The 26358-nt window shown below is 38.2% G+C and overlaps 2 protein-coding genes across 2 annotated transcripts in view; one reads left to right on the top strand and one right to left on the bottom strand.

Annotated features, from left to right (window-relative positions):
• Positions 1-6236: 6236 nt before the first annotated feature.
• Positions 6237-19418, bottom strand: LOC139478781 (squalene monooxygenase-like). Its single transcript, XM_071261401.1, has 8 exons — positions 18965-19418; positions 15069-15294; positions 12462-12642; positions 12085-12181; positions 10579-10864; positions 9326-9661; positions 8267-8354; positions 6237-8101 (listed from the first exon to the last, which is right to left on the bottom strand). Exons 1-8 carry the CDS (start codon positions 19094-19096, stop codon positions 7912-7914), a joined length of 1536 nt encoding a protein of 511 aa, XP_071117502.1. The 5' UTR covers positions 19097-19418; the 3' UTR covers positions 6237-7911.
• A 242-nt stretch (positions 19419-19660) lies between these two features.
• The window catches only part of LOC139480355 (uridine-cytidine kinase-like 1), a 22987-nt gene continuing 16289 nt past the window's right edge, over positions 19661-26358 (top strand). Inside the window, exons 1-6 of the mRNA XM_071263418.1 lie at positions 19661-19737; positions 22164-22414; positions 22703-22809; positions 23840-24010; positions 24412-24483; positions 25496-25685. Coding sequence (XP_071119519.1) covers positions 19661-19737; positions 22164-22414; positions 22703-22809; positions 23840-24010; positions 24412-24483; positions 25496-25685 — 868 coding nt within the window. The remainder of the gene's footprint in view (positions 19738-22163; positions 22415-22702; positions 22810-23839; positions 24011-24411; positions 24484-25495; positions 25686-26358) is intronic.

Raw genomic sequence — 26358 nt, 5'->3', positions numbered from 1 at the left:
GTCTGTTGATATACCCATGTATTCTGAGGAAACACATATGCGTCTGTTGATATACCTATGTATTCTGAGGAAACACATATGTGTCTGTTGATATACCCGTGTATTCTGAGGAAACACATTTGTGTCTGTTGATATACCCGTGTATTCTGAGGAAACACATTTGTGTCTGTTGATTTACCCAGGTATTCTGAGGAAACATATTTGTGTCTGTAGATATACCCATGTATTCAGAGGAAACACATATGTGTCTGTTGATATATCCATATTAGTGGCATACCCATATTGAAAAACAGGCACTGGAATATGTTTTCGAATGAATATCTTGCAGCAGTTGCATGGTGGGGTGAAATAGGATTTAACGTCGCGCTAAGAACATTCCACTTATCAAATAGCGTGTGTGAGCGTGTGAGCGTGCGTGCGTGCGTGCGTGCGTGCGTGCGTGCGTGCGTGCGTATGATTGTACTCGTCCTGACATATGACGGTTTTATAGTGCTAGCCCACTGAGACACCATGTCGCAGTTTTAACATGGATGCCTCGCTTCGAGCTGCCCACTCCTTGTTTTATCCCCTTAATGTCGAGCGTCAGGCAGAGTAACAACAAGTACCACCTTCTATCGTCTTTCAGTATTACGCAGCCAGGGATCGAACCACCGACATTCCGCTCCCCGAGCAGAAGCTCAATCCACTACACCACGGAGGAGGTCCAACAGCATTAGGTATTTGACTGAGCTTTTAATTGGCTCTCCTGCTTCTTTGCGTCACATGGTAAGACCAAGCACGTGCGACTATCTAGAGGAACATACGGTGTACCATCCTTTCAAAAGATTTAGGTGGTATCTTAGACATATATCGACCCGTGAAAGATCCGGGGTAGAATAGGTATTCAGTAACCCATGCGTGCCGTAAAAGGCGACGATGCTTGTCGTAAGAGGCGACTAACGGGATAGGGTTGTCAGGCTCGCTGACTTGGTTGATGCGAGTCATCGTATCCAATTGCGTGGATCGATGCTATGATGTCAGTCACTGGATTGTCTGGTCCAGATCCGATTATTTACAGACCGCCGTCGCATAGCTTAAATTTTGCTGAGTTACGCGTTAAACATCAAACAAATTAACAAATAAACAAACTTAGACATATCAAAATGAGATCAATGGCCTATATGTAGACACTTCTGATTTATGGGAGTTCGGGATATATGAAAATATAGAAGTGGTGTTTAGCGTTTTTCCAGGTGTCTATCTACACGTATGTAAATTAGTCTGTATCTGAAATTGACACAGGAAAATGAACGAGTGATTTGATACAAAGATAGTTAATTTCCAGACCATCTCAACGCGACACGCCATTACAACATACAGATCTGGGTGTTTTAAAAAATGACCATGTTACATGCATTTTTCAATGCTCTGCAGAAAGAGGACAGAACGGTTCGTTTTCGTTAAACCGTCGTTAACCATAAATGCATGTACAAAAGTAGTTAATGAAGACTTTATAAAGAAAAGAAATAATAAACTTCCTTACCATTCTAGTCGTGCAAGAAAGATCTAGTGCATTACAATCCAATGGTATAAGCGTTTATGATTGTCCCATGTACCGTTGGTTCATTGTATCATGTGGATGGGGAGTTTGTCGTCACTGACACCGAGCTTAGATTGCACACGACACGGCGTCTTGATTGGTCCTTTAACTTGACAATTCGATCAAATATTTGAGATGACAGTTAGCACCGACACGTGTTCGTATTGACACTGAACAATACACTCCCAAATACGTCTCCAATTGCTGTTAATTTAACAGCTGTGAATAAACACTTATTTCACCTTCAACACCTGCCTCACTTCTGAATCGGGATTCGCATGAAGCAACTCCTTTGACATTCATATCACAGGATTTTGGAGAGCCGACGACTTTTCCGTTTGGATGATCATTTGAGGCATGTTTAGGTTTTGGACTATTGTTAGTGTCTACAAAGGTTAACCAGGCGAAGGGATGGTTGTTTGGTTGTCGTGAGGACAAAGACATTTCTGACCTCAAGAAAAACAAAGGCCGTTTTTTGTTTGTTTGTTGGTGAGAATCCACCAACTCGAGCCACGAACGCTGCAAACGTAGAATGGCGGCAGCAGCCGAAATGAAACACACACACTCTTTACACCTAAGTCAACCTGTCAGCCAGAGCCACTCCATTGAGACGAGAGGGGAGAGGCTGTTGGTGGGACACTCGAGGCTGAGAAGGGCCGGGAGACAATTCACTATCTAAAAGAATCAAAATGCCGAATTATGATACAGCTGCCAAAGATCGTTTAAGGACGACCAAACGCGGCCACTGGTAGAAGGGGTGTGAAAATACTACGTTTTTAGCTAAATCCTTATCAAATTTATTTTGTCGGATACCTTCTTTGAGGCTCAATGTTTGCAAACTCCTTTGAGGCTAGATGTCATATTTCTAGCGTGTGTGTTTTGAGATTTAATTGTCAAATTTGTTCACAGGGATCAACGAAATTGTTTTCTTTTTTTATCTGGAACATTTAAAAGATGGGCAGTTTGTTCTCAGTACAGTTGTATTTCCAAATACTCGACACCAATAACACCCTGTGTGTGTGTGTGAGTGTGTGTGTGTCATGGTGTGTGTCGTGGTGTGTGAGTGTGTGTGTCGTGGTGTGTGTGTGTCGTGGTGTGTGTGTGTGTGTGTGTGTGTGTGTGTGTGTGTGTGTGTGTGTGTGTGTGTGTGTGTGTGTGTGTGACTTAATACGTTGGAAATAACACTGCTGATCCGAATTTTCGCTGGTGCACATTCATTCCATTTAGCATATCCCTAACTTGTTATAGCATGCAGGTCCAACTACAATCTTTATTAACTGAGGTTATGACGCCGCAGTCAACAATAGTCCAGCTTTATCACGGCGACCTGTAAATAACTAAATCAGGACCAGGCAAATCAGTGGAAAGCAGGGGCAACGAACGCTGCCATCAGGGATTAATTACAAGCAATGAGCCAGGTCATGGAGCAGAACACCCGATCCCCATTTCAGTTGAGTCTTATGACAAGCATGATGTACTGGAAACCTATTCTGGCTTGAAATGATCATAAGCGTAAATATTAAACGTCTTTTAGATTCCTTTGGGGGTAAAATGCAGAATGGCGTTGAAAATTATATGTATCACCGAAATTCAGTGATGACACCAGGTGTTCGCGAAAAGGATAAGAGTAAAACAATTTAATGGAAACATTGCTTGGATCTACGATTTCAACAACATAAAAAAATTAAATTAATGTTAAAAGATAATTATATTCAAATATATTGTATGTTTCCTTCAAATAGTCTACAAGTGTATTCGGTGCCTTTTCAGTTATTAAAACCCATGACGGCTCTCGTTTGTATAGAAAGGCATATTCTGCTAATTACAATAAGGCATCAACTGTCTACTGCAGCATACACGCAGCACCTCTAAGCATTGAGACCCGACGCTATACGAATACACCTCTTGCAGAGAGAACCTGTCCCTTGTGTACTGATGAAATAGAAGATGAAAGGCATGTTTTGTTATATTGTCCACACTATGAAGGTCTTAGACCTAGTCTTATTTCCAAATGTCGTTACATATGTTCTGATTTGGATAGTTTTAGTGATTTACAGAAAGTAGGTTTTATGCTGTCAAGCCCAGAATTGATTTTTACAACTGCCAAAACATGCACGGATATTTTAACAACCAGATCGGATGCTTTACACCATGTAGTACTACAGATTATTCTCTTTTGTGAATAGCCTAGCACAGTCTTTTATATTGTGTGTAATATATGTGAAAATGTATACATTAAAAAAAAGGTTATATAGTCACCTTTGACTCTGTTGGGTGTGGCTCGTTACTCTATATGCTTTTATACTGAGATATTTTTAAAGAGCTTATTCCCAGTGTATAATATAAGTAACGAGGTGAGATTAAAATATATTATCTGTCTGTCTGTCAACAGGTGGACGGTCACCACGAGTGTTCCTTATTCATATCAACTTGCACTAAACTTAAAACACATTCGGCATATTGCCAGGGAATGGGAGTATTGAGACCTCACTGTTTCTCCGTTGTTATGAGTTCCTATTAGAAATGTAGCAGTTCGCTACAGACATGGAAACAACACCCTGAAGTATGTAATAAGCATATATAACACACCGTTGCTGTGTGGACAGTGCTCGCTGAAAGACGCCCTTTCGATATTCAAAGTGCCATACATTTAGAGAGGGATACGAGTGTCTTCCGCTTGGCTTTAAGGATCTGCCGGGGTCAAGATCAAGCATCGTACTGTGGAACTCCGTTTGTCCGGACACCGTCAATACCGGGTTCATTTTGTCCAGAAATATCACTTTTCGGAAAATAATTATAGGAATCTCTGCATGTATACAAAAGGTAACGTTACTTTTTTTAATCTGGACCATACCCATGCTCGTAGTTTTCACTATCTATGCCCTCTGTAACATTACGCTGACGAAACGTGAAATAACGGTAAATCTACTCAAACCTACGTTAAACACACTCTTTACGACTTTCATATTTCAACGTTATCATCGCCAAGATCAGCATCGTTGCCATGGTCACAGACCCGTTATATCAAAAACCATAAAATATGGTTTCATGGTATCTGGTTATATACACCATTCGAATGGTACTCTTCTCCATCCTAAACATGTTACCCACTGTCGCAATCAATCATATCCGAGGTTCAGTGGACCTTTCCGAGAGTGAAAGGTCGGTGCAACAATGCGGTGGCTCGATTCCCGGCCGCATCATACCAAGAGTGATTCTTCTTGTGCCTGGTGCTCGGCGTTAGGGGTTAGTACAAGGACTGGTCGGCTCGGAGTCAGTTTACTGTGTCTGAGTTGGGTATTCATTAAACTGTGGCATGGTATCTCAGTGGGGCAGCACTATGAACCCAGCATTAGTCTGGTCTAGTACAAGCAGCCACACACGCGCGGATGTACGTTATGTACAATAATTTTGAACGCGACGTTAAACCCTATTTCCCCTCACCATACCGTCACAATAATTGTCCTATTCATCATTAGTATCGCAAAAAAACTCATCAACATTAAAATCTTCAGCATCGTTCTCATATTTCGCATCTGCAGTTTCGTGACGCTTGTCATCAAAACTAGTAATAGCATCGTTTCATAATTATCATAATCAGTGTTTTGTGGTCATATTATAAGGTATTCATCGTCAATATCACTCTTTATCATATTCCCCATCATCGTCAGCATCATGAGTATCATTATCGTTTTCCTATTCAGTGAAGCATGTTCATTTTACGAATATTTCAAAGATCATCATACGACTCTTGTTTTAAACGTATTTGCAAAGCTTAAGAATCATCAGATGACATCATGTTCATTTTACGAATACATGTATTTCAAAGATCATTATACGACGCTTGCTTTAAACGTCTTTGCAAAGCTTATGAATCATCAGATTATATCATGCTCATTTTACGAATATTTCAAATATTATCATACGACTCTTGCTTTAAACGTCTTTGCAAAGCTTATGAATCATCAGATAACATCATGCTCATTTTACGAATATTTCAAAGATTATCATACGACTCTTGCTTTAAACGTCTTTGCAAATCATGAATCATCAGATAACATCATGCACATTTTACGAATATTTCAAAGATCATCATACGACTCTTGCTTCAAACGTCTTTGCAAAGCCTATGAATCACCAGATAACATCATGCTCATTTTACGAATATTTCAAAGATCATCATACGACTCTTGCTTTAAACGTCTTTGCAAAGCTTAGGAATCATCAGATGACATCTCCCCTGGTCTAGTATAATTCGGAAATGAAGTTTGGTTATATACTTATCCAAGAATATTGCACTTATACAGCGACTGGTATTATACCGTGTCCGAGCTGACCAGTCCTTGTTTTATCCCCTTAATGCTGAGCACCAGGCGGGCTTACAATAAGTACCATCTTTTAACGTCTTTTGGTATGATTTTGGTTAGAAATGTTTTGAAATTAGCTGGACATGAAGTGGGTTGCAACCAAATGTAGCTAACACAAAGACATTAAATATATTAAGGGTCACAGCTCCATAAAGAATGACGATCAACAGTTCATGATAATACCCCAACTATTTACCAAAATGTTGAGTGCATAAGAAAAACTCAAATACATATTGAAAAATAATGTTTTATTTTCACAGCATTCTCCATGCATAAAGATCACACAATTATTTACTCAATCATATTGATATCACTCTGCATGGACCATAAATTATGTAAAACATTCTCACACAATATATCAGTCTGCAACATACATAAATTATGTAAAACATTCTCACACAATATATCAGTCTGCAACATACATAAATTATGTAAAACATTCTCACACAATATATCAGTCTGCAACATACATTATGTAAAACATTCTCACACAATATTAGTTAGTCTACTGCGACATGATCATAGACACATCACATGGGAGTGTTTGTTTATTTGTTTGTTGCATAAAGCCACACATGGCAATATTCCAACTAAATAATCGAGTCTGGACCAGACAATCCAGGGACTGACATCACAAGCATCAATCTTTGCAATTAGGATTCGCTGATATGCATATCCCAAGGCAACAAGCCTGACCACTCAATCCCGTTAGATGCCTCTTATGAAATGCATGGGTTGCTGAAGATCAGCTCCCTGCTCATCATGGGGACATGGTGTGTACAAGGTGTGAAGTGGTTAGGTGCAGGAAGACGGGGCATAAACCAAACCAAACACAAAATAAGGAGTCTAGATGGGTATTTTCATGAGAAAGACTGCATGCACATCCTGTGAATTACAGTCATGGTAATTAATTTGTGTTTTTCTATAGAACTGAGGACCATGTTCCCATTTTTGATGATTCCAATACTGGAGATATCATGAGTATCTGATGATTTCTGAACTCAAACCATGTCATGGTCGATGTGTAATTTCACTATGATTTGGAATAATGACCTATTGTTTTGACAGTTTTACTTGTCTAAAATGCACGTTCAGAATAGACACTGAATTTCTGGCTCAGAATCCATAGCATGCCATCATCATGATGGTATAATTATCAAAAGACAACATGAGATGATGATGAGTATGAAATAAACATGTCTGTAAATTAAAGTAAATACTGAATGTTTTCCACTTGCTATTCAGAATCCCAGCTACAGCACAAAATGATAATGTAATGATACGAATAATCACAGCTTTAATAGATACTGTTAACTATCTGTGACAGATAATATTAGATCTCATCCTCCCTTGAACTTAAAGGGGCAGAAGGGGAATTTGGAGTTTGAGGGTTACATATTTAAGGAAAGATCCCCATTAACAAAGGTGAATGGGTTTTTATAAAAGGGAAACTATATACAAATATCAAGTTTATTAAATGCAAACAAATGAAAGTTCTCAGCACTTTTACAGTGTTACAGAATGTTATACGATATATATCCCCTTTGCAGGGAAATAAATTACCAAATTAGGTGGGACGATTAACCAAAATAAATCTCTCACATAGCGTGAATGAGTGAGTGAGTGATTATGGTTTTACGCTGCTTGTAGCAATATTCCAGCAATATCACGGCGGGGGACACCAGAAATGAGCTTCACACATTGTACCCATGTCGGTAATCAAACCCGGATCTTCAGCAAGACGAGCGAACGCTTTACCACTAGGCTATCTGACAGCCCCTCTCATGTAGAAAACTTGTAGCCTACATATGAGGATTGGCAGAACGTAATGATTTGAAAATACACATTTGCTTTCTTTTAAAGACCCTTCTTAATTGTTTTTATTATTTATTGAACTTTTACATTCAGTCACAGCACTTTTCTTTCATGTCATATCAATCCGTGAGATGAAGACGGTGTGTTGCATCAAAACAGACACTTCATTTCCCTGTATATTAAAGGAAAGATAACTCCACATGCCTTGTAGAATATCATGGTTGATCTGAAGGCTACTCTGTGGAGCGCCCACCATGGTTCCGTCTTAAACACAACAAATATGGCAAATAGTGCCACAGCAAAGAAATGTCCAACAAGCAGGAATGGGTTCGGTGTTAGCCTGAAAAAGGACAAAGTGATATTGACTAAATAGTTAACACTTGATTAATCACATTTAACATGAAATACAGTTTTTTTAATTGCATTTAATCAGGCCAAAGAATCAAGTAATTTATTCTCAGGTAATGGATGTTTAATGGAATGTATCAGAAGTTGATCTACTTACACTGACAACAGTCCTACGGGTCCATCCACACACTGTCCTCCAATTTTGAAATACTTGAAGCATGCTCTCTTAAGACTCTGGAGATGTGCTGAAACAGGACATATAGATTGTAGTTTCCCAATCATTTAATAACGTGTTAAATACAGTATGCTGCAAGTGAAGTCAATACTTCATATCCTGAATCAGTGGTAGCTTTGTTAGATGCCCATTTGTTACAAGCACAATTTACCAAATATATTGCTGATGGACTATATGGGAAAGTAGAGTCAAATGTGAGTGAGTGAGTGAGTGAGTGAGTGAGTGAGTGAGTGAGTGAGTGAGTGAGTGAGTGAGTGAGTGAGTGAGTGAGTGAGTGAGTGAGGTTTTTACACTGCTATTAGCAATATTCCAGCAATATCATGGTAGGGAACACCACATACGGGCTTCACACATTGCATTGAGGGGAATCACCTCCAGGTCTTCAGCATGACAAGCGAATGCTCTAACCACTAGGTTATGCCACTGACCCTCAAATATTTTAGACAGACTGTAAGCATGGTAAGTAAGGATGTTGGAGTTCATACTTTATCATGGCTAAAACATTCTTTGCTTAAACTATGAATTGAGGAGTAAGTCCTATTAGAAAATCATGTAGACTTAACACATCTGAGGTAGGTAAAAATAAAATGAAACATATGATTGAGGCATCTAACATTGCTGGACATACGAAAAGAAATATCTATTTGTGTCAAATGAGTAGGACAAAGGATAAAAGGGGACATGTTGACATTCTTGATTTCAATTCAGACAGAATCATAGAAGAAATCCAGACAAATATTGGAATCTGAAAGACAAGGTGAGGTGTAAATTCCTATCAAACAACAAGGATCCTTGTTGAGAAACTAATATGCAAAATAATTTTCCATACTGTAATGAAACACTTCAGCATGTTCAGACAAAATCTGGCACAACCTCAAAAGAAGGATTTGCCTATCTAAACCATAACATATGTCACAGCATTTGCAGTGATAATTATGTTGGTTATACTTAGGTTTAAACACATAATAAACAAGAACCTACTGTCTTTAGCTGCAAAGAGTTCATACAGAGCTTGTGCAAGCACATTGACGACAAAGGAATGATTTCCCTTCCTCCTCAAATGGAAGAGCCTTGTGGCCTTGATAACAGCTTCATAGTCAGCGAGGGAGGGGAGGGACTTCATCAGGTCCCTCCATAGGATGGCATCACTCAGGGCGACACTCATGCCCCCTCCAGTCAGGGGGTGCCGCATGTTGAGGGCGTCGCCCAGCACAAACACACCAGGCCTCTCCATCGGTGCTGGAGGAAGGTAACTGTTGGGCATGCTTTTCACTTGGCCATTAACGACACTGTCTTCGAAGGGCCCTTGCAGATGCTCTAGAAATGACATGACAACCAATGTATTTAAATCAGTAAATGCATGATACTGTGAAATCTGTCGAATCTGAACTTAGTTGGACAGACAGTTTAATTCATTGGTCCAGATACATCTTCCCAAGGCTAGGGAGTTAACTGAGTGGAATTATGGAGTTATATTTTGGCTAGACTAACATGTCAAATCGAAATCAACATCCAGTTCGTAAACTGCCTTGCAGATTTCAGTCGATTGCAGGATTTGCAAAGCATGTGAACCATCAATTTAGCGTGAACTCCAAATCTTTTCATGTTTTTAATCAAAGTGCTCACATCATTTGATGCACTTAGAGAAGTAAGACCCATTTTATTACAATAAAGATCTTGATTATCAATCACATCGTCTTCACTGGGCGCTGCCATTTTGTTTGAAGCAAATGCAAGTGATATGAGAGGGGGAATCTGATTGGTCAATAGAAGTGACATAACTCATAATAATCACTGGTGGCACTGCGATCAAGCTAAGAAATTCCAGCCTCATTCAGCAAGGGTGGAAACTGGGCTTTTACAGTTAGCTAACTCCCTTGCCTTGGGAAGATGATTCTAGCAGGAGCTGTATCCTGTGCTGTCCCTTTATGAACACACAAGGTAATATTTAATAAATATCACCCGGTATATAAGAATCAGCTCCCTGCATGATGTTTACAAACCAAATGAAAGACATCTTCATTATGTCAAACATCCTGCATCAGCCACCAGGTAAAAATGCCTTGATAATTACCTCATTGACAAAGCAAGGAAATAGTTAATCATTTCCTCTCCTGTCAATCAGCTTATACTTGTTTCTACATACAACCATTTTGGTGCTGTATGGATTGGAATTGTATAAATTTTAGACAACAAACAAGACCAATATCATGCACATGTGAATAGCTCATTACCAGGTAATTGAGGTGCGATGTGTTCCAGCATGTATTCCTTGAGGTTCTTGGGCATGCCTCCACGAATGTCAACAAGCACCCGGGTGTGATTTGATGAGATCTGGTACACCAATACTGGACTAGGGTCAGCCAGAACAAGTTCTGCATGGTTAGCTTTGGCCTGAGGACAGTCATTCATTACGGTTCCCACAAAGTGAGAATACACTTTGACAGTTTCGGTAACTAGTTGTTTGCGGAACTTGGAGAAGCACCCATCAACAACTATCGTCAGAGGTGCATGTATTTCCTGAAAAGTTAACAAACATTGTTGAACGAAAACAAGCTTTTTTTTTATTTCTAAAAATTCTTGAATCAACTTATAAACTGAAAGAAGATTTTGCTACAATTCCAGCAACTTCTGTCAAACATTCAAAGACCAGTAATAGTATGGAGTAGATATGATGTCCAAATTTACTACCCCGGTGCCCACCTCACTACTACCCGACCCTACTAGGGTACCTGTTCAAGGTCTCAAGAGATTGGAAAAACTGTCCGATTAGGAAAAGTTTGACCATAGCCCTGGCAAAATGTATTTAGGTTCACATATAAAATGATTTGGTCATGCATACACTGAAGTTGACTGAAGGTAGTCCTGTGGGTACCCAGGTCCTACTCTGTACCCATCCAACCCGAGTACCCGAGTTACACATCCCAACTCTAATATGATGATCATAATATTTGTGAGCTACAACAATCAAAACATACATCTCATTCACTACTCCTGTCAGCAAAGCATTCACTACTCCTGTCAGCAAAGCATGCATTACTCCTGTCAGCAAAGCATTTATTACTCTTGTCAGCAAAGATAATACACAGAGAATCTCACCCGTGTGTCTTTTGATATCAAACATATCAACAAGAATCAAAAGAGTTGAAAACACCTCAGTGTTTTAAATAACCAAAAAGTGTTGGTACATTAGATATCAAAAGGCACTCAAGTATCATCCAAAATCATACTTCCAACTTTTTCAGTTTGTTAACATTAATACCCAGTGACTTCAGTGTAAAAAGTACAGCTACAGCTTCAGAGGCAGAGAGATTAGTGATGTCATTTGATTGTGACATGGTGGTAACCGATGACATCACAATGTTCTACATAGGATTGTGATGCAATTTCACTGTAGTGATATCTGCAAGGAGACATAACTCGAATTCATCCGAGCGATATCCTGTGGAAGTCAGTTTGGGAGGTTAAACAAAAATACTGGTATACGCCAATGCTTTATTTGTGAATTGAATTGAATTTTTCAACATTACTCTTTTGGGAAAATATAAAAGCTCAGTTTGGGGCATTTTGCAGCGAGCGTTCAGGTCAGGAACACCAAGCTCATTTCATCTAGCAGTTCTAGAGAGGAAGTGAAAAATGTGAATAGGGACAACTATTTGATGACATGTTCTTGCCACAACATAACATCACATGGCCAACAGGATCTAATATTAATTAATCAACATGTATTCAAAATATACCTGTAACTTATCCGAGTCTTTTTTCTTGTACTGAACACCAACAATGAAGCCACTGTCATCAATCAGTTTCGTAGCTGTTCCTTCTATATATGATACACTGAAATACAAATAGCTCAATAAACAATTAAATCAACAACTGGTTTTACTTGTGAGCAGATGCGTCTTTTCTTGCTGCTTATAAATGATTGATAGTAGTTATAAGATAACAGTACCAGTGTTTTTGTTCATCAGTAATTACCAGTCAGGGGAAGAGGCAAAGAAACATGTGAGATCTGTCCAGTGCAGCATGCTGCAGTGAGGGTATTAATGATTATTTTTATTTTAGTAAAATGAAATACAAAAAAAAAGGAGACAGAGGAAATGCATGTCACACATACTTTTTTTCATTCTGGGCCTTTCTTCTCAATGCCATTACAAACTTCCCGTGATGAAATGCTCTGCCTGATATAATAGCATTATCATCACTGCTGGGGTACGGGATCTGAACTTCAGCCTTGGTGTCCAGGTCATGAATCACATAGCCTTTAACTTCATGAGCATCAAATCCTTCAACACAATCTGCAAAAACAATCACATTAAAAATTATTAATAATGTAATCATGCATAATATTTCTCATATCCAGTTATCAAGTGTATCATATTCCAATCTGTGATGACATATATCCTGGACCATTCAAAACCATAGCAGTCATGTCCAATGATTTGTGTTGCCAATTAATTATAACCTTTATGGTTGATTGGATAAGAACTAAGGTCACTAAAGGGTTATGTTTGTTTGTTCATTTGTTGTTTTTTAACGCAACACTCAGCCATATTGCAGCTACATGATGATAATGTAAATAATCGAGTATGGATCAGACAATCCAGTGATTGATATTGTGAGCAACAATCCATAACATTGGGTTCCGAGGCCACACTGTCAACGAAGTCACTGAACCTGACCACCAGATACATAAGGTTGCCCCTTGTGACTAGCATTTTAATCTTGCTAGCTTGTTTGTTGTTTAACACCACACTCAGCAATATTCCAGCTATATGACAGCGGTCTGTAAATAATCGAGTCTGAACCAGACAATCCAGTGATTGACATCATGAGTATCGATCCATGCAATAGGAATACCATGATATTCATCAACCAGGTCAGTGAGCCTGACCACCCGATCCCATTAGTCACCTCTTACGACAAGCATGGAACCTTTTGTGGCAAGAATGGGTTGCGGAAGACCTATTCTACCCTGGATCTTCACAGGTCTGCTGGCATTTTAACATGGGGAGGGGGAGGAAGGGTCATGAACTTGCCCTCCAGTAAATTCATTTTATCCATTATAAAAAAATTACGATCCCCAAACGATTTTAATTCCTCAAATGCATTATTATTAAGTTTATGTGAAAAATGTGATTTGGCAGTTAAAGAACATGAGCATCATTTTATATTGGTATGCCCAGCATACAGAAATAGTCGCCAACAATTCATTCCATCATATTTTCATAAATTTCCTTCAGAGGATAAGTTTAAATTGTTAATGGCAATTAGTGATGTACATGTACAAAAAAGAATTGCTCTGTTCCTTAAGAGAAATTTTATTTCTTTATAGTTTGAAACTGAACAAACAAATCATTGTATGACATTTTGTTCCATGCATGCATCCATGTTGTAATGGATGAAATTTCATATTTTTTCTATAAAATATGAATGGATCTTTTGTACTGTAGGCCATGAGGTAGGACTGGGAAGGGTAACTCGGGTAGTCGGGTCTGGTGGGTACTGAGAAGGATCCGGTCACTAATGTTCGCATTTCTTTCTGACTATGAACCCAGACTGATACATGTTTGAATACAGATAAAACTTGTCAACATCAGTGTATGCATGACCAGATCGTTTTATACGTGTATCTAAATACATTTTGTCCAGGGCTACAGTCAAACTATTGTATTTCCAAGCGGACATTTTGTACCTATCTCTTGAGGCCTACAGCGGGTACCCGGGTAGGGGCGGGTAATAGAGGGGTGGGTACCCGGGTAGTAAATTTTGACTCGTCCCAGCCCTACCATGAGGCCCATTATACAGAAATAAACACATTGATTTTATCCATTAAAAAGAAAACACAACTAACAAGGACAAGATGATTTCATCATGTTCATATGAGGTTTGTTGAAAAGCTAATTTTGAACACTGGGAGCTGTCAGGAAGCAAATTGTTTATTGAAATCACTCACTCCTGTATACACAAACAGCATGACGCCAGTGCTGTTGTGACTCGTCCTCATGGTGTGCAGTGTGAAGTTAGGGTGACAAGTACGACAGGGGCAGCAGACGATGTTATCACTTAGCACTACTGAACGTTGTTATGTGACTAAGTTGAGGGATGCACAGCAGGTAGAAACTAACCACTCGTCTGAAGCAATCAACCCTTTGCTAAACACATCTCTCAGCAATGTTCAGGTCAGTAAATATTGGTGATTTTTTCCCAGCTGCATGTTTATGATTTTCCTTATGAGTGTTAACCAGCTGTTGTTCTCCCAGAATACACAAAGTAATTAAAAGCAGTGTTTTCAAAATTGAGCATGAAAGTCATTAGTCAATGGATCCTTATAATAACCCTTATGCCAAAATTGATAGCGTTAGGGCATGTGGGGGGTTCTCAAAAAAAACACCATAGTAGCAACCTTCAAGACCCCCCTCCGCTATCGAAAATACTAGTGTCATAATTGTTAATGGATAAAAACTCTTGTTTTTCAAGTAGACTATTTTGGAGACTTGAGTGTGTGTTTGTATCAGTGTCTTGTTATATGCTTTTTTAGCATTATTCCCGCAATATCAGGGGGGTGGGGGTTTGCGGGGTTTCACACATTGCACCAATGTGGGAAATCGAACTCGGGCCTTCAGGCTACCCCTCTGGTGATGTGAACACGATTAAGCTCAATAGCTGCTTTCTTGATGTTCGTTTTGTTCATATTTCTGGAGTGCCATTCTGTTCTACTTACCGCCTAACCCAAGTTTCTTGAGAGCTCCAAATCCCCCAGGTTGTAATAATTCCCCAACTATCCTGTCTGGCTCCTTCATATCTCGTTCTATGACCGTGACCTTGCGTCCATCCCTGGCCAGCACAGTTGCAAGCACTGATCCCAAGACTCCAGAACCAATAACAATGACCTCTTGGTCTTTTGGGGTGGACTCAAATTCATGGCTGGGTTTTCCAACAATAGATATCTGAAATGATAAATATCTAACATGAAAAAAAACATAAATCAATTTTCTTTTCATTTGTTTTATTTTAGAGACTGCTCATTTATTATAGAGGTGTGTGGAGAGTGGTGGGGAGGAGAGGAGAGAGCTGAGGGGTAGGTCTAAGGACTGTATCATATTTTGCCGACATCCCCCCATTTTATTTAACATTTTTCCATGGCCAACCCCAAATATATGTAACTTTTTTTCATGACAACCCCCATCCCCATAATTTTTTCAAGTTGATATAAAAAATTATTTGGAAAAGATAGAACTATGTTAATCTTTCATGCCCTTCCCCCCTAACAATTTTGATCATTTTTCCATGATACCCCTTCTCAATGGCTCCCGTCCATCAATAAATGACCAGTCCCTTAGGCATACCTGGAGTGTTGCATGAATATCGTTATCATAGTTTGATTTTTGGGGAGTGTATATATAATATAGGCAACAAATAAACAGAGCCACAGAGCCATAAAGAAATATCTCAATAATTAATTTTAGGGCCCATGCAGGCAATATGAGGGTCCTGTAGAGTAATGAAATGGTGTAGTGTACTGTATGTTTAGACAATTACTTTAGAGCCTGGAATGAATCAATGATCATGTGGATGCACTAACAGAGCTCAACTGATGAACAGATGAACTAAACTGCCCTTGATGCAATTATTATTATAACTTTTTGAGCAATTGATTTTTACTCTAGGGTTTCTATTTTAATTGAGTTATTATATTTTTCACTGGGAAACCAATAAATTTTCACTCATCTTTTCATCACTCTATGTGTTTTTTCCCCCAAAAAGGGAACATTATAAGATTTGAAAAAAATGAAATAATGTTTTAGGTGTATGTAACTGTTCTAAATTTATTGGCTTGACTCGGAAAATAAATTATTTCGTAATTGTATTTTGGAAACTAGCTCCTTTGTACACATGCTGAAAAAGCTTCATTGGGTATTTATGTGAGCTGCTTTTATACATTTGAGTTTTTCATTTAATGCATGCGTTTCTGTACGCAAGTTAATTGAAAGTAATTGGGTTTGAATATTTTGGGGGGTATTTTACACAAATATGCTGCTTATCTGCAGCTCTGTTATTATTGTGCATCTCTTGGGACGCAGTATACTTTATTCTTGCATCCATTCTCTACATCTGTGTGTACTGGATGCACATTTGTGCATCGCGGAAAACCCTGATCATGCATATCAGAGTTAGAAATTTATTATTTTTTTCACTAGTCCACAAACATGATCTGTTACAGAAAAAGTGGCAGTCCACACGGAAAAATCAATAGTCCTTCATGATTTTCTACAGTCTTAGATTAGGAGACTTTGGTTTATTTAAAACTCTGCCATACTTTACCAGTAGAGAAGTACTCCATTACCCCAGGACCCCAATTTCAAACACTGAAATGCCAGGTTGGATTTAATTTGAACAATTTGGACAAATATTTGAGAGAAAAAATGTATTGTAAATGTGGAAAGTTTTGCTGAAAGGAAAATACTGTGAAAACTGCAAGCAAAACACACTCCCAATTGTTCCATGACACAGTTATTTTTGCGGACCAACAAAAAATGTAAGACATATTTCTTTTATTCACTTTGTCAAACCAGCCCGAACATGATTAAATAAACAATCCCTCACATCCTGTTTCTTTATTACCCATTGTCAATAGTCCAATCAGGAATGTTCATTAACCTGCCACGTCTCCTCAGTTTGCTTACATAACACTGAGTGGTCCTGACACATGTATGCCAGCCAGTCTCAATCAGTTAGATAAACACGCTACACCAACCTTCCTTGTCAACTACAATACCATATTCATCTATAGTTAAAAAAACACTGACTGACACTAAGCTACCTTTTTCATCCTAAAAATCAAGAAAACAGTGTTGTCATGCTAATAAAAGGAGTCCTATAAAGCCTTAAGAAGAGAAAGGCATTTGGGCTGCTTCATGTCATCAGAAAAAATGATTAAAAGTGAAATTAATACACACAAAAGGCCCCTTCTCTGGAAAAAAAACCTCAGTCTTGATAAGTATCTTTTAGATCAGCTAACTTCATTAGTTTCTGAGAAAACTTGTCCCCAATGCAGACACTATGCACCAAGCAAAATAACATGGAGCACGGGCCGTAACTCTGAAAACAAATAATTGACAGGGGCAAATTTTCGAACTCAGTCTGGACAAGTATCTCTCAGATAAGCATGCAAACTTTCATTCATGTAACATAGGTAGTTTCTGAGAAACCTTGTTCCCATTGCACACACTAAGCACATAGTTTAAAGGCATGGAGCAAGGGCTATAACTCTTGACACTGGTCCAAGTCTACTGAAATGTTGTTAAGACAAATTGCTTTCTGCCACATTTTCCTTGGTGCATATATCAGAAAAATAAGATGGGTGAATTCTTGTTAAATTTAACAAACATTTAAGATCAAAACAATACCTAAGGTGGCCTGAAAACATAAGACACTAAGTGTGTACAAAACAAAGGTCATTGAAATCATGAAAAATTTACTATTTGTATGACCTTGCACCTTTATCATGTTTAACCTGTTATGATAAGAGGAAAAGTCTACTCTGGCCGGTGTTATCAGTATTGAGAGTCAGTGTTGTAGTCGCGTTACTTAACGCCCATCCCTGAAGCTTGTGTACCTGACCTTGCTCATGTCCCTCTCCCCATGTCACAGCAAGGTTCAATAAGCGTCACCGACGATAACCCATTTGTTTGAAATGAAGCTTCATTAGCCCGCAGGCTAGTAGTAGGCACAAGGTTTTTAATTTTTTTTAAATTTTATGCTTTTTTATAAGTGGAAGTTGGTAGGCATGTGAGTTTAATAACTATTTTAGCCATGATATTCATTAAATGTATGGTGAATCACAAATGAACGTTTTTTAAAATAATAATATAAATTTCCAATAGATCTAATAACAACATCAAACTCAGAAATGTTCTGAGATTGAAACATGTTAACAAGTTAGCTGAGCTAGTGGGCATTTATATACATTCCTCTCTTAAGATCTACATCACATTAATCCCTGTGTTTTTAATGGTACCCAATTGTGATCAGATGGATTCAGATCTGTAAGAAGGCAGGATCATTTACCCCTCAACAAAACTGACTAATTCTGTCCGGTTATATGACCCAAGTCCAATATATCTGATACCTATACTGACTCATTTCACAAGTTTCATACACGGGTCAGATTACCTATATATACACGTCAATCTGAAGCTCTGAGAATGTTTTGTAATAATTAAATTAATGTAATAAAAAATTATCAACAGCATAGACTGAGCAAGGTTGGTAAATCCTTTAACAACCTTGCCGATGAGAAAGTCAGAGGAGTCTGCGTAGTACTGTAGCCTAGTATAGGCCCCTGGCTATAGCTGTCGATAGCTTGACACCATTTTTTTTTACATCTTGCTATTCATTAGGCTATCTTGTGGTAAGCGGCAACTGACAGGATCGGGTGGTCAGGCTCACTGACTTTGGTGATACACGTCATTGAATCAACATTGCGTAGATCGATGCTCATGACGTCAATCACTGGATTGTCTGATCCAGACTCGATTATTTACGGACCGCGGCTATATAGCTAGAACATTTAAGAGTGTGTCGTTAAACAACAAACAAATAAATAGGTTAGCTTACCTTGGATCTTTTTCTGTAGAAGAATACAGCTGACAGTACCACCACAAAGAAGGTGACTGCGTACACTGACACAGGTGACAGACCAATATCGCGAGTGAAATCACTCCCAAATCTCAACAGCTGGTTCAACATTGTTGTTCTTCTCTATGCTGGCTGACAATTATGTTTTCCTTCGATGTTCACTAGATATATATACAACTGTACAAGCGGTCTATGCAAGATACACCAGATGTCACCGTGCATCCAACTGTGTAACAGTAAAACTGTCAACAGTTTTTAGACCTTCACTGTTCACAAGATCAGTATGGCACTACGACAGTTTTTGACTCTAGGCATATCCCAGAAATGTGTTTCACGTAGTACTGACGGTATATGATTGACTGACTGTAAATCTAAGTGAACGTGTGATTTTATTTAAGCAGAATGTTAGCTGTGTCACGCCATTCAAGCAGGCGTGAGTACACAGCATAGTGCGAGTTGTCTTCTGACAGATATGGACCAATGACAGACAAGAAATAACGAGAGCCCCTTTATTTCAACATGCACAATAAAATCCATTGGTCTAGTTTAGTAATATGTCTGAATATAAAAGAAAGGTTTAATTATTTTCTTGCCCAAATAACTGTTCTACAGATTTCGGTAATGTGTATGAATTTATATCACCCAATCGTGCGTCTGTTATGAAGATTGTCCTGAATGACAAAACAAAAAGCAATGTCGGACGCAGCTTTTAAATTTGATCCTCCAAGTTCGGCAAGTTCAGCATCTGACAGGTTTGATTTTTCGTATCCACTTATACTGTTTTGGAAACATAGATAGTTTGTTCGTTTTTCTGCCAAGTATTACCTGTCATAAACGTTACGATTATTGGAATAACGCTAAATCAGATGCCACGTGATGACCATGCTGAGATGTGTTTTGGCACTTTGCCCGACACATATGATAATATGCTTTGTTAGCACCTTCGATTAAACTCGGTGTGTAACTTCCTAGTTGTGAAAGGAGGCATCATGTTGAAAAGATAATAATGACATAATTGCGACATCTGTCAAATCAGCGCTCTGCGCTGTCATCTTCATTCTTATGAATTCACTCAATCACTCTGGCTTCATCAATTCGTTAGGCCCAAAGGATGCAAAGTGCTGGAAACTGGAAAGTGCATCAGTGATGAGAGTCTGATTCAATTTCAAATGGTCCTCACCCTCTCGTCACGCAGTATTGAATAAATACTAATGAACAGTCAGTATGTTTTCTGTAGTGCATGTGTTGTGCCACAGGACCATGTAATAAAAATAAACACTCGCTAAAATAATAATCGTAGATGAGGCCGATGGTCCTGTGGTTGTGTGTAATTTTTCATTTTGTTGATCTTCTGCAGAATTCTGATAAATAAATACATATAAGCTTTCCTAGTTTATCTGATGAATTGGGTTATTCACACCTATGAGAGTGAAAAGTAACAAATGACTTGATCATGTCACTGCTTAGTTCATTTTGCTTATTTCGTTGAGGGTACGACTTCTGCTCGTATTCCCCCTTAAAATATATCTATAATTAAAAGGATTGAACGGCAATGCATATATATATATATATAACTTTTGGCGGGGGGATACAGGTGGAAGTCTTTCCTAGTCGAGTTTGTGACGTGTACTTAGAATGACACATGGTGTATCTATGAAAAAAATGAATATCATTACTTGTGGAGACATAGTAGGTTTTTTATTCTCACTAGTCACTGGATGTATTGTTACATGGATTACTTATAAAGCATCATAAATAATTATGATTGACAATTTTGCACATAAACATGAATTTATTGAGATTGGAGCCGGGGCCAAGTTCAGTGTTACAATATGTTACAATAACTGTCCGCTCCCACAAAGGCATCATAGATACTGTTTCTATTTTTGCTTATCCTTGATGTTACTTTTATGTGAAATACTTGCTATATTCTACTGTGTCTACATATTATCTAGTCTGGTCAATATATTCTACTATGTCTACATATTAACTAGCTAGGTCAAAACTTATTGTCAGGTGCTAACAGAAATTCCTGTCCTTCTAAAAAATCATCCTAAACATCCTGGTTATGAAATGACTTGAGGGATGCATAACTAACAGCTTACCAAATGACACAATGGATACAAACTACTACCTCAAGTATCACGAGAAGGCATTCACTCAATAAGACTATTTAGATGTAAAGACAGTTGGTAGGAAAATTGCTGGTATGGCAATAATCAATGACGTCACAAACTTTGAAAACATAAGGGCGGTTTAGGGAAGGTTTGCATGTTTTTGACATGACCATGATGACAATTAATGACTACAGTGCTTGATCACTTTGGTGACTTTCGTGAGATATTCGTTGCCTAATGCTTAGTCTCATGAATATGGACACTTGAGGATATATTACAGCATGTCCATAATGTGAGAGTAAAATCCAAAGTAATGCAGGTGTCAGCATTTCTCCAATGGTCATGTGTTTACAACTGTTGTGAAACCAACACACATTGGTATGTGATGACAGACCAAGATTCATAATCATGTTTTTCTGGCATTTGAAACCCATGATAAGTGGATCCTGGCCAAAATAAGGGACACAACTCCACTCAGAGAATTATGGCTCCTTGAATCTAACAGGGTCTATCTAACATTGTCTAATGAGCATGTAAGATAAGATGAATGTATACATGAGATTACTGGTACCTGATATAGGATATCACAAAAAGAACTTGGATGTAAAGTTTATATAATCAAATGAAAAAGTATATTCTTCTTGTAGAAAGCTCAATGCTGGTATGGCAAATGGGGCATATGAAATTGAGAATTACTTCCATAGTTGTACTTAATAAACAGCAAAAGAAACTGGCTTTAATCCCCAAATCACTGTCAAACAAAATTCATACCTCTGTAATCATGGTAATGCTTAAATGGTTACAGTATCCATTGGACTAGTAGGTTTTCATCATGACTAGTGACTAAAATCAGTGCATGCTACATGTTGACCGATTGTTGCTTACCAGTTCGGACAATACATGTTTACATATTGATGTTTCTTCATAGCAATAACATAATGAAAGTGAGGCTGTTCTTCATGTTTACCATTGTTTGGTGATTTAACCAAATGAAATTTGGATAACAAACTGTTAACATGGTTAATGACAGCCTAATCATGATAACTCATGTTGTTCTTCAGTGGTAGTGGTGAGGATGCATTTCGTCCAGATAGCCCGGAAGATGACAAAGATGTGGCTGCACCTCGATCACCAACAAAAGTACCTAAAAGTCCCTCCAAACTTACCCCAGGGAAGAAGAAGAGTAGAGCACCAAGTAGCAGTAGCAAGTCCAGTAACAGAGTAGTGCATACTGCTGGTCGCACGCTTTACACATCAGGAAGACCGCCATGGTACAACTTTCAGGGTCAACTCAAAGAGCCTTTTGTAATAGGTGAGAATTATAATTAATATATGTTTTGATTGACAGCAGCAATGTGGTTTACATCTGTCAAAATCATGGGTGTTTTAAGATTCTACAGATATCTACAGATCCATGTGATGTTCAAGCTATTTTTGAAAATTGTGCATGTACTTCAAACGTCCCTATTAGTTCAACAATACACAAAAGTATACCATATGGAAAGCTTCTAACCACCTTACTCCTGAATCATAGACACAATGTTGAACTTCCTCGTCCTCTATTATTATCTGTTTATGAACTGGTTACTTCTCACGTCAGGTATTTGTGGTGGTAGTGCCTCTGGTAAAACTACAGTTGCCAGGAAGATCATCGAGGCCCTAGATGTTCCCTGGGTTAGTTTACTCTCCATGGACTCATTCTACAAGGTAAACAGCATCAACTTTGTGAGTGTTCTGTGTTAGTTCATAGTCATGTTGCTTCCAAGATTAATGTACGTATACATCATGTACATCAGATTTAGAATCTTGATTTTTAAAAAATATCATCAAAGGAAAATATAAGGCTTCACAGATTTTATCATGTTTATAGATCACATTGAAAACAAATCTCTTTAAACATGTTTGTTGAGTGATATATTTTTTTAATCTGGTGGGTTTTTTGTGTGTGTAGAAGTATCAGAGCTCCAGATAAGCTTTTGGTGTTGTGGGTATTTTACCCATGCATTTTAAAATCATTGGGTATCAGTAATTCTATCTGCGTATTCAAATTTCTGTTACCCACTAGTTTTTACACATGTGGGTATTTAAGTTAAATATTTAAAAACACTACTCATCTAGTCCCTGCAAACTGGTGTCGTGTGGGTTTGAGAGCTTTATAGGACTCAAAAATACCACGATACTTCCACACGAAAGTGTGATGGCAAATGATCATGATGTGACTGTCATCGTGGAGTTTGGCAAGGTTGACGGAATGCCCGTTTATAATTTCAAAATAGGTTTTGCTAATCGAATACGCAGGGTTACTTCACAATATTTTGATGATACGCACAAATATTATTTTTGTAGCGTATCTGTAATGTTCGTTGCGTATTTGATACGCTTGGATTATATTTTACTGCGTATTTCTGCATTTCTGATGCGTATTTCACGCAGATACGCAGCTTATCTGGAGCTCTGAGTATACAATCACTATACAGTAAACCACGGTTATAATGAACACGCTTATAACGAACAGACAGATATAACAAACTTACTTTTTTGGTCCCGACTATCAGCTGTAGTTATGCTGTATATATGCTTATAACGAACTACGGTTATAACGAACTAAAATTAGTGGTCCCTTTGAGTTCGTTATAACCGTAGTTTACTGTACATGGTATAGTATGATACCGTAGTACAGTTTCATTACCATCACGTGACTACAAAACAAATGGACAGTTAGAGTTTGATGTTGTAGGTGCTAAACAAAGATCAACATGAGAAAGCTGCAGTGAATGAGTACAATTTTGATCACCCTGATGCCTTTGACTTTGAACTGCTTATTGAAACCTTGCGGAGACTGAAGGATGGGAAAAATGTTGAAGTTCCAATCTATAACTTCAATACTCACAGTCGGGAGACACACATGGTTAGTAATTGTATGTTTGAAGACAACGGTTGAACTATAACAGCAGTTCCTATGAAACCTTCTTCTATCTGCGTTCTATGAGCAACCAGGATCTTCAGTCCTTTTGGCAATTGTTTAATCACATGCCTACTACTGACTTAGATTCCATTGATTGAAGTACCAATACAGTGTTAGAAACTGGCACTTGTCCTGTAGTCCTTGCCAAACTGCCCAATAGTTAAGGTATCATAAGGACTGGTAGAAATGTGCCATTTTTATGGATTTTGCTATATGTTATCATTATGAGGACAAGTGGACTAAAATGTTAGTGTCTACCGCTGCCAATAGATTTACATCCTGAAAGAATGTTTTTACATTTAATGTCATTGTCAACATCTATTGTTGAATTTGATTCTTTTCAGAAAACAATTTATGGTGCTAATGTGGTGATTTTTGAAGGCATCATGGCTTTTGTCAGCAAAGAGCTTGTTAAGGTAATGTTCTTTATTTCTGCTCAATAACCATCTTCCAATGGCAAGAGCATTCACTAGCCTTTTTACCAAAGTCTTATTTCAACCCTTGCCAAATGAAGCCAACATTCATTCCTGTGCTAAATATGATTGGACTACAACCTCACCTGAACGATTGCCTATGTTTTTGTGTCAGGGATAAAATTGTGAATGTTTTTGTTTTTGTTTATCTGATCGACTAGGTTGTTGCCTATGGTAGTCGCCATCTTTGTGAAGCTATACGAAATAAGAACAGTGATCTGGTTGGATATCTCTTTTTCATTACAAGGGGTATAACTCGAAATCATTTCCAGAGCATAACTCAGAAACTATAAGATATTTCTCTACGAAACTTTGCATGTCTATCAGACTCATGCTGAACTGGTGCCTTTTGCTATTTAGGAATTTTATAAATTTTTATTTTTTATGTTTACATGGCAACAAGTTGGACTAGGTTCTATAAGGGTAGAGTTCATTTCTGGAGCATAACTCAAAATCCATTCAATACTTTTTAACAAAACTTTGCATGTCTATCAGACTCATGCTGAACTAGTGCCTTTTGCTATTTAGGAATTTTAGCAATGATTTTTTTTACATTTCCATGGCAACAAGTTTTAAGGGTGGGTTCACTTATTGAGTATAACAAATGAACTGTGAAGTATTTCCTTGCCAAACATTGCATGTCTATATATGAAGCACATACTGAACTGGTGCCATTTGATATTAAGGAGTTTTAGAAATGTTTATTTTAGAATTTCCATTGCAGCTATTTTGACATGGGCTAAGAGAAATGTTGGGTCAGTTACCTGGTTTGGGACCATGACTTCATAGACTACACACTTGTTGCACATGACAAGACCAGTATGAATCTAATGTTATCAACAGGAACAAACATGAAAGATACGAGAGCTGACAGGACAGTGTGGAAGTGACACATGATGTTTTGTGATTCTTTGTAGTTATTCGTATCTTAAACTTGGTTGTGTTCCTGCTTCAGATGATGGACATGAAGGTCTTTGTAGACACAGATTCGGATATCCGTCTCGCTAGGCGACTCAAACGAGACATCAGTGATCGTGGTCGTGGCTTGGAAGGGGTGTTACACCAGTATAACAAGTTTGTCAAACCAGCATTTGAGCACTACATTGAACCTACAATGAGTTGTGCTGACATCATAGTTCCAAGAGGTATATTGCTTATTTGGACAACATAGTAACAAGATTTATTTTCTTTTTCTGGTTTTCTGGAAATACTTCTCAGGATTACATTGCACAAATGAGAGCACATGCTCACTATTATGCTGTTCGATCCTTTGGTCGCATCATACCAAAAGACTTTGAAATGTGGTACTTGTTATTTTCCTGCTCATCCTTAAGTAGGATGAAGCAAGGACTAGTCGGCTCAGTCTGTATAATGTGTCTGCGTGGGCAATCCATATTAACTGTGGCATGGTACCTCAGTGGGATAGCACCAATAAATCAGCTTTAGTCACAAGCAGCCACACACACGTGCGTGCACATCGCTATATGAGCGTAATAATCTGGAACACAATGTTAAACCCTGTTTCACCTTGCTTCACTGACATTTTGACGGACAGCAGGAAGAGATCAAAGTGAACAGTGATGTTGTTAATGTAGGTTTCTTTCCTTCCATATTGACATGACAGAACATTTTATTGAAGGTTTATAACATCAACTAGATCTCAATACATCATTTAGTGAAATATGTATAAACAAATTAGAATATCAAAGTAGACACAATTTATGGATAACAGCTTCTTAAATACTGTAAAGGTGACGTTTCAGTATAGATCCTTATGCCATTTCGAGCAAGACTTTCTTGCTTGACAACAGTATAAGG

The sequence above is a fragment of the Haliotis cracherodii genome, unplaced genomic scaffold, assembly GCF_022045235.1.
Source record: "Haliotis cracherodii isolate W230 unplaced genomic scaffold, xgHalCrac1.p SCAF_4, whole genome shotgun sequence".
In the NCBI taxonomy this organism is placed as follows: Eukaryota; Metazoa; Mollusca; class Gastropoda; order Lepetellida; family Haliotidae; genus Haliotis; species Haliotis cracherodii.
This window is presented reverse-complemented; position numbering and strand designations above follow the sequence as displayed.

Excerpts from the sequence above, each read along its gene's own strand:
- LOC139478781 (XM_071261401.1), bottom strand. The coding sequence starts at position 19,096 with ATGTTGAACCAGCTGTTGAGATTTGGGAGTGATTTCACTCGCGATATT. Across the intron at positions 9,662-10,578 it reads CATCGCACCTCAATTACCTG|AGCATCTGCAAGGGCCCTTC; the intron begins GTAATGAGCTAT and ends TGTCATTTCTAG. Across the intron at positions 8,102-8,266 it reads CCCGTAGGACTGTTGTCAGT|GCTAACACCGAACCCATTCC; the intron begins GTAAGTAGATCA and ends GTCCTTTTTCAG.